Raw genomic sequence first — 10,076 nt, 5'->3', positions numbered from 1 at the left:
ATATGTTTTTGGGATAGTAAGAGTCATTTTACAGCCACTTTTAAATCAAAAGTGCAAAGGAAACCCTGGTGGTGACACAAGCTCTTTCTCTGCAGAGCTGAGAACTGGTGCATGGTCCATTTTTATTTTACTTTTATTCCATCCTGAATGCAAAACCAGTGAAGTCTTAGAAGTAAAAATACATGAATTTTGTTTAAATCTGCACTAAAGGAAAGCTGAGCCTTTGGCCTTGACTCCTGCTGATCTCCAGGTTGTTGGCAAGGATGTACAATTGCCTGATAACCTTGATTGTCACACAGGTCGATGGCATCGCTGTGACTCACGGCGGCCATAAAGTTCCATTTCCAAGGGGTGTGGGCAGGTGGGCTGAGGGCTTGGGCTGCTTTATAAAGCCAGGGCTCAGCCCAACTGGTTCATTCTGCTCTGGTCCAGCTGCTGTCCCGCTTCCCCAGGCTCCTCCCGAGGGAACAATGGCATTCACAGGCAAATACGAGTTTGAGGCAGACGAGAACTACGATGCCTTTGTGCAGAAGATTGGTGAGTCTGGCTGGGGTCAGGCACTGGGCATGGATTGGATAAAAATACTGGGAAAGGCTGGGAGAGCTGGGATTGCTCAGCCTGGAGAGGAGGAACTTCGGGGTGACCCAGCTGTGGCCTCCCAGTGCCTGAAGGGGCTACAGGAAAGATGGACAGAGACTTGACAAGGAATGGAGTGACAGGACTGGACAAGGGGGAATGGATTCAAACTTGCAGGGTGTAGGTTTAGATGGGATATTGGGAAGAAATCCTTCCTTGGGAGGGCGGGGAGACCCTGGCACAGGGTGCCCAGAGCAGCTGTGGCTGCCCCTGGATCCCTGGCAGTGTCCAAGGCCAGGCTGGACACGGCTTGGAGCAGCCTGGGACAGTGGGAGGTGTCCCTGCCTCAGATCATCTTTGGTTCATCTTTAAGGTCCCTTCCAACTCAAACTGTCTAAAGATTCCATGATTCCATGTGCATCTAGGTAAAGAGCAAGAGCAGATATAAAAATAGCTCTGTGCAGCTCAACAGCAAAGGCCCAAGGTCCCACAGGTGAAATTCTAAGAATTGCATGTGTAGGTTTAAAGAGAACGGAATGTTTTATGTACTTTGTACATTCTTCCTGTGTATTGTTTCTTAGGGAAAAGAATGCAAGATTTATTTTAGCAAATGTATCGATGTACCAATATCTTCCTTTCCATCAGTAATTTCAACTCCGAGCTTTGATGCTGTAAAGAAATTAAAAATAAGGAATGAACAACAAATCAGAAGCTCTGAGAACATGCACACCACTGCCATCCTTCAGTTCAAATTCAGCTTAGATTTGATAACCTCTGTGTTTTGATTGTTTAAGGTCTCCCCAGTGACAAGATTGAAATGGGAAGGAACTGCAAAATTGTGACTGAGGTGGTGCAGAATGGGAACGACTTCACGTGGACACAGCACTTCCCTGGAGGCCGCACCACCACCAACACCTTCACCGTGGGCAAGGAGGCAGACATGGAGACCTTTGGAGGGAAGAAGTTCCAGGTAAATTCATGGAGCCCTTCAGCTCCCCAGCCTCAGGAGGGTTTGGATTCAGGGTGGAAAGCAGACCTGTGTCAGGCCCGTGAAGGTGTCCCTGCCCAGGGCAGGGGGTGGAACGTGAGCGGCTCCAAGGCCCTTTCCAACCCAGACCATCCTGGCATTCCCTGACTCCATCACCAGATTCCTGAGCTGCCTGCCAGCACCGTTTTCAGAGCTGTTAATGAGTGATGTGGAGATCTGGAACCTGCAGGAACTGCAAGATGAACAAATGTCTGTTTAAATTGCGAACGTTCAAGAACAAAAGCTCCCAGATTTTAGCCCTGTGCACGAGGCCACCCGTGTAACACGCAGCCTCTGTCTCATAGCTCCCAGCATCGGGGCTGCAGGTGTTGCAGAAATTCCAGCAACACCAGCAACATGAACCCTCTCTCTCTTACAGGCAACTGTCAAAATGGAAAGTGGGAAACTTGTAGCTGAGTTCCCCAACTACCGCCACACTGCAGAGATCTCTGGGGGGAAGCTGGTAGAGGTGAGTGCTCAAAGATCCAGGGTGGTTCATGAAAAACAAAGAAAATCCCCAACATTTGAAGTTTAGGAAAAAATCTTAAGTGAAGGACAGGCTCTGAGCCATGCCCTGGGCTGTTCCCCTGGGATTCTGCAGCTCTGGTTACACTGTTCAACCAAAGTTTTGGGTTGTTCTTTCTTCCAGATTTCTACTTCTTCTGGTGTAGTCTACAAAAGGACCAGCAAAAAGATTGCCTAAGGCAGCAAGGCCAGTCTCCTCCAGTGCACTGAAAGCCAACAATAAAAGAAATAAAATATAGTTCTGCCTTTGTCTCTTTCTTGGTATTACAAACATCCTCATGTTAGTGCTTACCCCATTCCTAAACAACCGACAGGGGTGGAACGAGATGAGATTTAAGGTCTCTCCCAGCCCAAACCCTTCTGTGACTGATTCTCAGCTCTGAGGGACACCAGAGGGGCTCAGAGCACCACTCTGTGCCCTGAGGGGAGCCCTGAACCTTCAAAAGACCTTTGAATCACTTGCTGTACAGACCAGACGCCTCTGCAGTTAGAACTGCCTTGATGGGGCCGAGAGGGACTTTTACAGCTCCAGCTGACAAATTGCCGACTCGGAACTGGCTGGCAAAGCCTAATGCCATTAACCAGGATTGTCCTGGGGTGTAGGGGAGGAGGCCCAGTGACACAATCTCCAGCATCAGTGGCACTTCCCAGCTCAGCTTTAGGAAATCACTCTTGGTTTCCATGCTTTATTATAACAATGCAATAACCAAAGCATTCTGCAGCAGTATTTGAGTTACATGTCCATGGCATGTTGGAATAATCACGGAATACATCACGGGTGGCTTTGGGATGGAGACATCCATGAGGCTGCTGAAAGCCTGGTGCCCTGTGGGTTTGGTGGCATCAAGGAAAAGTTTAAATAGCCCACACAGGGTGCAGCCAGCTGATAATCCCGTAGGCAAATGTGGAATCCTCTGGTAATCCCAGACATGTCCCATGGAAGGCCACACTTTGCTGGACTGAGGCCCAATTCCTGGTTTTTCCCCCCTAGTTTCTCATCCTACACTTCGTTGAGATAATCTTGGTCAGGATAAATCAAGAATCCAGTAAACAAGCTGTCTGTCCAGTAGGGATCATAGAAGAGCCCATTTTGCTCTGAGTAGAAGATTTGCAGCCACACCTCATCCTCCTCTTTGAGCGCCAGCACGGTGGATCCGGAGGCCACGTCGTGGTTGCCCGTGTTGGCGTCGAAAGTCTTGACGCGGTACTGGCCGTTGTGCACCAGCCCGATGGCCAAGTGCTTGTTGGCCAGAGTGATGTCGTAGGTGAAGTAGTAAATCCCCGGGATGCTGCAGACGAACTTCCCGCTGGAGGCGTTGTAATGCCCTCCCTCGTTCATCAGGATCCTGTCAAACTTGATGGGCAGCCTCTCCCTGGGGTAGCTCTTGGACACAGCCACGGAGAAGGCAGACCTGGCCCTGCTGCCGCTGCAGCTGCAGGGCCCCGGCGGGCCCGGGTCGCCCCTGCTCCCTTTGGGCCCTTTCTTCCCCGGGGCCCCGCTCTTCCCGGGACTGCCCTTTAAACCCTTGGGCCCCCGCGGCCCCGCCTTGCCAACGGCTCCCGCTTTCCCCTTCGGGCCTGGCTTGCCAGGGTTTCCTGTCCTGCCCTGGGGACCTGGAAGACAAATGATCCTATCAATTCTTCTTGCACTTTGGAGGGAAAGAGCTGATACAGCGTGGAAGGGGTTAGAGCATTGCAGCAGGGATTTCATTTAGGATGAAGCCATTGCTGGGGTGAGAATCCCAGTGAAATCCTGCCTGGGGCTGGACATCTCTCTGGGCTGACCGGCCAGGGTGGGCAGGGAGTTGGTGCGGTAACAGCGGAACCAGAACAGTCCTTTTTAAGGACCAAAAGGCTGATTCCATTTTCTGGCTCACTTGAGAAAAAGGAGGAATTAAAGCTTTAAATGTTTGGGTTTTACAGAGTGGGATGGGTTTGTGAAGCTTTCAGAGCCTCACTTTGAGCAGGTGAGTACTTTTGATCTCATGTCTTTTTTTTATATATTTATTTTTTTAACATTTAGCATGAAACTGTTTAAAAATGAGGTAAAAGTAAATCTAGACGTGGTAAAAAGCCCAGCCCAGCCCAGCTGGGAGATGAACCAGCAAACAACGGGGGCAGGGGCTGCCTTGAGATGGGAAGAGAGTTGGGCTGGCAGCGATTCTGGCTCGGTGGAATCTGATACGAGCAAAATCGTGAGGATTTATGCAGCGTCTCTTGACCTGCTGCAGCAAGAGCAGATCGAAATGCAGCTGTGCTGGAAATGTGCTCTCCAGATTGCCGGTTTGGGAGGGAGAGGGGAGGCAGCGGCGGGCTGGGCAGGCTGGCGTTGCTGAGGCAGGAGTGCTCTCTAGTGTGGCAGAGGGAAATCACCGCTCTGCACAGGCAGCACCCGGAGCACAGCCCCGCCGCGCGTCTGCTGTTTGCTCTGGATTAGGCCGGCGCCTGTCCCGGCACAGTGCTCCGGGCAGAACCTTTTCCTCACACGGCTCCTGTTCTCCTGGGAGCAGGAACCAGAGAGCAGCTCCTTGTCTCCCCTAGAGAGCCCTGACCAGCGCAGGGCAAACCCCAGTGAGTCACAAAATGAAGGCAACGGGACCTGCCCGCAGCTGTCAGGGCACGATGGAGCTGCCAGAGTCTGGAACCCCTCTGACAAGCGGGATCATTAGGAGAGCGGGCAGCGGGGATTTCTGGCGGAGTTTCCCAGGAGGCGCAGCTGTGAAGGGGCTGTTACACCACAGCTCCCACCTTTCCACGGTTATGTCGAGCGCCTCTCCCTTACCTTCATCGCCCTGCTCGCCCTTGTCGCCGTCCTGGCCGTCCTTGCCGTCCTTGCCCGGGAAGCCCATCCTGCCCACGGTGCCGGGAGTGCCGGGCACGCCGGGGAGCCCGGGGGGCCCGGGGGGCCCTGGCAGGCTGCAGGCCAGCTGGGCGCCCTCCTGCAGCTCCCGCTTGGCAAAGCCGCCCAGGATGTGGTTTGCCACGCAGGGCACAGTCCAGAGGAGCAGCACGGCGGAGATCATGGCACAGCCTGCGGGAAGGAGCAGCGGGTGGGCGCCGCTGCCATGGGCTGGTGTAGAAACGTGAATGAAAACGGGAGATTATTCGCCTTGACTTGGCAGGGTGGGGGAGCTCTTTGCTCTGGTGTGATGTGATTCCAAGGACTTGGCTCACCGAGTTTTCTAGGTCAGATCACTATTTTTATCACATTTACTCTCCTCCAACTCTGTGTTTGTGCCCATCCCTCATTTTGCTTTGCTCCCTGAGCCTCTTTCCCCCAAAAACACCAGGAGCAATGGCAGAGGGGTGCAGAAAGCAGCTGCTTGGGACCGGGGAGTGGAAGAAGGAGAAGGGGTTTGGTGTGAACACCCCCAGCATGACCTGCCCATGGTTGGGTCACTGTGGTTACTTCAAAGCACAAAACCCATGGTGAGCTGCAGGGCAGGACTCAGACGAGAGGCTGGGCAGGTTTTAGGCGAGGTCTTAGTGCCTTCTGCCTCATCCCCTTCCCCACTGCAGCTCAGCTTTAGCAGCTCCCCAGTAACGTTACGTACAACTCCTGCACTGGAAATAAGATGCTTAAAGCACTGGCTAAATTCCATATTGGCCTTATCTCTCATCCTGCTCTCAGCTCCTGAGGGGTGGAAATGCATATTTAGATGCTCCAAATCCAGCCAGCTGATCCTACATATTTATGCTCAGTGGGAGCCCCCAGTCCTGTGATATTATAATTAAGAACACGCAGAGGAGAGGGAAATGCAAACCAGACCCAGGGCTGGATTTGGCTGCTAAGCCCTTTGGTTCTTCAGCTCTGATTTGCTGCTGCTGCTGCAAGGCGTTGGTTTAATGGACCTGTGAGATGGAAAACACCACCCAGGGTTCATGTGGAAAGTTGAATGAAGGCTTCTGAGTTCATGGAAAAGGAAACAAAACGTTCAGATGCCTGTGGGGAGCGAGATCACAAGGAAAGCTGCATCCCTGCTTCTCCTGCAAAGGGCAGAGAAGTGAGAGGTGTCTGGAGGTAGATGACACAAGCTGTTGCTGGGAAAAATGTCATTGTGGAACATAACCTGGAGAAAACTGGGGATGGCTCATGTGGAGAAGAAAGGGGCCAGAAGGAGCAGAGGGTGGGAGGGTAGCTCCTCCTCTGCCAGTTTGTTACCAAAATCACTTCTGTCAACTTGAGACAAGCCAGCTCCTTGACCCGGTGGGACAAAAAGAGGCAAACAAAATCCCCGGAGGCTGGGAGGTCTGTGGGACCAGTACCTGTAGAAGTGGGGAGTATCCAAGAACTCTAGCACAGCTCCAGAGCTGGTGCTAATTAAGGGCTCCACGAGAATGCTTCATCCCATATCCCAGTGTGTGGGATGTAAAGCACCACCACATCCACAAGAGTATCTATAAATAACCTCTTCAAGAAATCTTTTCGAAAGAGAACAAACCTCATGCTGTTCCACCTTAAAAGGAAAAACGTTCCTCGATGTAAAAGGGCCAACGAGCTCCAAAAAAGCAAACTGGAAGCAGATCAGCATCTCCCCTCTCTGTGGTGTGGGCAGCCAGCCCAGCACGGGAGGCTGTGCAGCAGCAGGGCTGATTTTCCAATGACATTGTCACCAGGGTTAGAGACTTTTGGGCCATGACCAACGCCTGTTTTGCATTTAAGAAGTGTTTCTGTAAGAAAAGATCCTTCCTGGAAGAGTCAGGATCAGCTGCACTTTCTGCTGCTTCCAAGGCAGCTGGGCTGAAATCCCAGAGGAAAATCCCTGAGGGTTGCAAGATGCAGGGTTTGGTGACATGTGCGGTGGCTGGATGGTGATTTTTTTGGCCAGGGAAGCCACCCTGTGCCATGTGGTGGTGGGAATAGGAAACTGAGGGAATTGCTGCTTGAAGGGAGGCAGGAGCAGGATGAGGGGATACAGCAGAGAGCAAACACCGTGACTTTCTACTCTATTTCCTTTAAACACTTGAGGCTTTCTCAAACAAAACATCCGTCTTTCTACCTCACCGTTTCCTAGTTTACCTCGAGTAAACTAGTCTTAATTAATCTTTAAGATAATCATTATTCCCACGAGCCTAATTCTCAGCTCTAGAGGTTGCCCTGCAGTGTCCCCGGGGTGGAAGCAAACGGAGCCCTTGGGTGCAAGGCTGACTTAGGTAAAATCAGGTGTGACAGCAGTGGCAGAACACCTGAAATGGGTAGATTGAACTGAAGTACTTGCACCAACAGGGGTTTGATCTGTTCCCTGCTGCTGCACAAAGCAAGGGGCAAAGGAGGGAAAGCAGAGGATGCACCTTCTGTCCTGAACCTGCAGCGTTCTCTTGGCTTCAGGCACCGGGAACCCCTGTGCCAAACCTTCCCTAGCCTGGAGCAGAAACACCAGGAATTCCTGTGCCAGACCTTCCCTAGCCCCGAGCTCAAACCCGTCTCGGCAGCTGCCCAGTGCAGGGACAGGCTGGAGGAGGTGGGAGCTCCCAGCGAAGGCTGAGGAATGTTTCCCTCATGGTGTTATTTCTTTAACTGGCAACTGTTGCCTTCACGGATTCCTGCGCAGCCTTTGGAACCTGAGTGCTCAGTGATTTAGACCTTATTTGGGAAGTTTTCGAAGTTAAGGTTAAGAGGAGGGAGAGGCAGAGAAAGGAAAAGTGGATCTACTCACCAGCCTGATCTCCTCAGTGAGATCCTGACAGGCGCTGGCAGCCCCCAGGGCTTCAGGCAGATGTTTTGCTGCAGATCCCCGGCCCCGTCCTGTCACAGCAGGTCCTGGGAGGGCTCTGCACGATTGATTTTGGTCCCTTTTATTCTTGTTTTACTCCTTCTCGTGCGTAGTTTGAGCTCCCTGCAGCAGCTCCACTTTGGCTCCACGTTGCCAAAGGCATATTTTTATTATTGTGTAATGGATCTGTGCCTCTTCCTCGGTCACGTGGCATGGGAAGAGATTTTTATGCACATGTGGCTGGGAAGCTCTTGATGTTTGGGGAGCTTTTCCCTTTCTCCCTCTCCCTTGCAGTCCTGGAGGAAAGGCTCAGGGGCTGCCTGGATCACTTCTGATTGATGCTGCCCCTCTCTGCTGTAGTTGCTGCCCACACAAGCAGGGAATGGGTAACGCTGATCCAACTTTGACACTTTACCCTCGAGCATTAAAGGGAAGAAAATCTTGTCCTAGGGGTGGAAACTCACTTGAATCACTCCAGGCTTGAATTTAAGGACAAAGTCATGAAGCAGCAGCTCTGCAAATGCAAATTTGTACCTCAGCACTTCTTCAGGCTGATGTGCACTACAAAGCACAAGTTTGTCATAGGGATGGCAGGGCAGGAATGCTTCTGTCTTGGGAAAGGGTTGGGATTCTGTTTTGAGCTTGGAAGGTAATTAAAACCCCTCAACAATTACTTCAGGTAAGGCAGGAGCAGCAGCTGAGGCTGCAGCAGGCTGCTCTGGGATGCTGCCAGGGTTGGTATTGTCCAGACCCATCTCTGGCTGTGGGATCCCACACGGGGCGTGGGACGGGCGTGTGCCTGGTGGCAGGGCTCCAAACCCCGCCCTGCAGCCAGCAAATCCTTTCTGCTCAGTGCAGCACATCAGCTGATCAGGAGAACGCTGGAATTGTCATTCCTTGCTCTGCCCGAATTCATCCTTCTCAGAGCTGTCATGGTTTATTTTTAAGCTTTCCCCTGTGCTTGCTTTTGGCACTTGGTGGGAACGGATCTAACATAAAAACGAAGTCTGTACGCAGTTGGCTCCGTGAGCTGGGGCCAGTTTAGATGCTCCTGGGAGGGCTGGGAACACTTGCCTGAGGAAGCACAGGGCTGTTTTCGTGCTGTGCTCACAGTCCCACGGAGCTCCTGCAGAGCCAGCGCCCGGCCCCAGCTCCCTGACACTGAACAACTTCCAGGAGAACAACCCCCCTTCCCAAACCCCTGCAAGCGTCAGCTTGGCATTTCCCTGGGGAAAGGGCTGTGCTAGAAAAGCTGGCTCACCTCTGGCACTGGGGGGAGCCCGGCTGGGACAGACCCAGATGCTGCTCCGAGGGCTGCTCTGGACATTGCTCAGATAGAAATTCCCACTTTTTGCCTGTTTCCTGCTGGGCCCCTCTGCCTGGGTGTGGGCCAAAAGGCTCAAGGCACTGCACGGAAACCAGGTGAAAGCTTCCCCTGGGCTTTGCTGCAGTGCCAGTTGGATGGGCCTGGGAAGCCACAGTGGTTTCCTCAGACACTGATGGTGTGGAAAAGGAAAAGCTCATATGCTGATCCTGCTCCTAGCTCAATGGCACCTGTGCTTTGGGATGGCTGTGACATGGGCCACGGATGACAGGGCGCTTGGACACACAGCAATCCTGCCGGGCAGCTCCAGGCAGGAGCAGGGAATTCACAGTTAGGGGTGATTCTGTGCACAGGTCTGCAGCATGGGGAAGGCAGTGAGAGCCTGACCTAGTTCAGCAGCGTGGGGGAAAACTGCTGGGAAGCTCCTGCCAGGCAGATGGAAAATCTGTCTGTGCTGCATGGCCAGGCCAGGCTCCACCGGGGTCCCAGACAGCTCTGCTGAGAACACTTGGCAGCACAACTGACTGAATAAACAAACTGCACAGAGAATCAGAGCAGCCTGAGACTCACACTCAGTGATGTTTGTGTCAGTGAGACACTGCAGGGGACATTGCAGCAGATCTTGTCCCCTTTGTGCTGCTTTTTAGCAGAAGCCTCTGTGCTGTGACTCCCGTGGTGGCCCCAGGGAAAGGGGGCTGGCTCAGGGACAGGTGTGGGCTGCGGCTGCTTTTGGGGTGAATAATGCTAAAACCAGCCTGACCCACAGATCCCAAAGTTAAACATCCTGAGAGCGAGGTGAAAATGCAGCAGATGATCAAGTGCCTGATAAAGGAACAAGCAAGTGATGCTACTGACACCTTACCCAAAGCTGCTGAGCTGGCACAGCTGGCCCAGACACATCTGACAGTCC

General features: G+C 52.6%; 2 protein-coding genes across 3 annotated transcripts; one reads left to right on the top strand and one right to left on the bottom strand.

Moving 5' to 3' along the window:
- The first annotated feature begins 376 nt into the window (after positions 1–376).
- FABP6 (fatty acid binding protein 6) lies at positions 377–2,362 on the top strand. Of its 2 annotated transcripts, XM_066197122.1 has the most exons (4): positions 433–537; positions 1,371–1,546; positions 1,983–2,072; positions 2,253–2,362. In XM_066197122.1, exons 1-4 carry the CDS (start codon positions 471–473, stop codon positions 2,304–2,306), a joined length of 387 nt encoding a protein of 128 aa, XP_066053219.1. In that variant the 5' UTR covers positions 433–470; the 3' UTR covers positions 2,307–2,362. The 2 variants fall into 2 exon arrangements, with proteins under 2 accessions (XP_066053218.1, XP_066053219.1); XM_066197121.1 differs by lacking the exon at positions 2,253–2,362 and having other exon boundaries at positions 377–537; positions 1,983–2,138.
- Positions 2,363–2,804: 442 nt separating this feature from the next.
- C1QTNF2 (C1q and TNF related 2) lies at positions 2,805–8,287 on the bottom strand. Its single transcript, XM_066196961.1, has 3 exons — positions 7,786–8,287; positions 4,911–5,198; positions 2,805–3,742 (listed from the first exon to the last, which is right to left on the bottom strand). The coding sequence occupies exons 2-3, from the start codon at positions 5,149–5,151 to the stop codon at positions 3,129–3,131; spliced, it is 855 nt and encodes a 284-aa protein (XP_066053058.1). The 5' UTR covers positions 5,152–5,198; positions 7,786–8,287; the 3' UTR covers positions 2,805–3,128.
- Positions 8,288–10,076: the final 1,789 nt, after the last annotated feature.

This window comes from Chamaea fasciata, unplaced genomic scaffold, assembly GCF_029207755.1.
Source record: "Chamaea fasciata isolate MVZ Bird 193981 ecotype frontalis unplaced genomic scaffold, bChaFas1.0.hap1 SCAF_15, whole genome shotgun sequence".
Lineage (NCBI taxonomy): Eukaryota > Metazoa > Chordata > Aves > Passeriformes > Sylviidae > Chamaea > Chamaea fasciata.
Note: the sequence above shows the minus strand (reverse complement) of the source record. Positions and strands in the feature narration are given on the sequence as shown.

Excerpts from the sequence above, each read along its gene's own strand:
- FABP6 (XM_066197121.1), top strand. The coding sequence starts at position 471 with ATGGCATTCACAGGCAAATACGAGTTTGAGGCAGACGAGAACTACGAT. Across the intron at positions 538-1,370 it reads TGCCTTTGTGCAGAAGATTG|GTCTCCCCAGTGACAAGATT; the intron begins GTGAGTCTGGCT and ends TGATTGTTTAAG. Across the intron at positions 1,547-1,982 it reads TTGGAGGGAAGAAGTTCCAG|GCAACTGTCAAAATGGAAAG; the intron begins GTAAATTCATGG and ends TCTCTCTTACAG.
- C1QTNF2 (XM_066196961.1), bottom strand. The coding sequence starts at position 5,151 with ATGATCTCCGCCGTGCTGCTCCTCTGGACTGTGCCCTGCGTGGCAAAC. Across the intron at positions 3,743-4,910 it reads GGGCGAGCAGGGCGATGAAG|GTCCCCAGGGCAGGACAGGA; the intron begins GTAAGGGAGAGG and ends TTTGTCTTCCAG.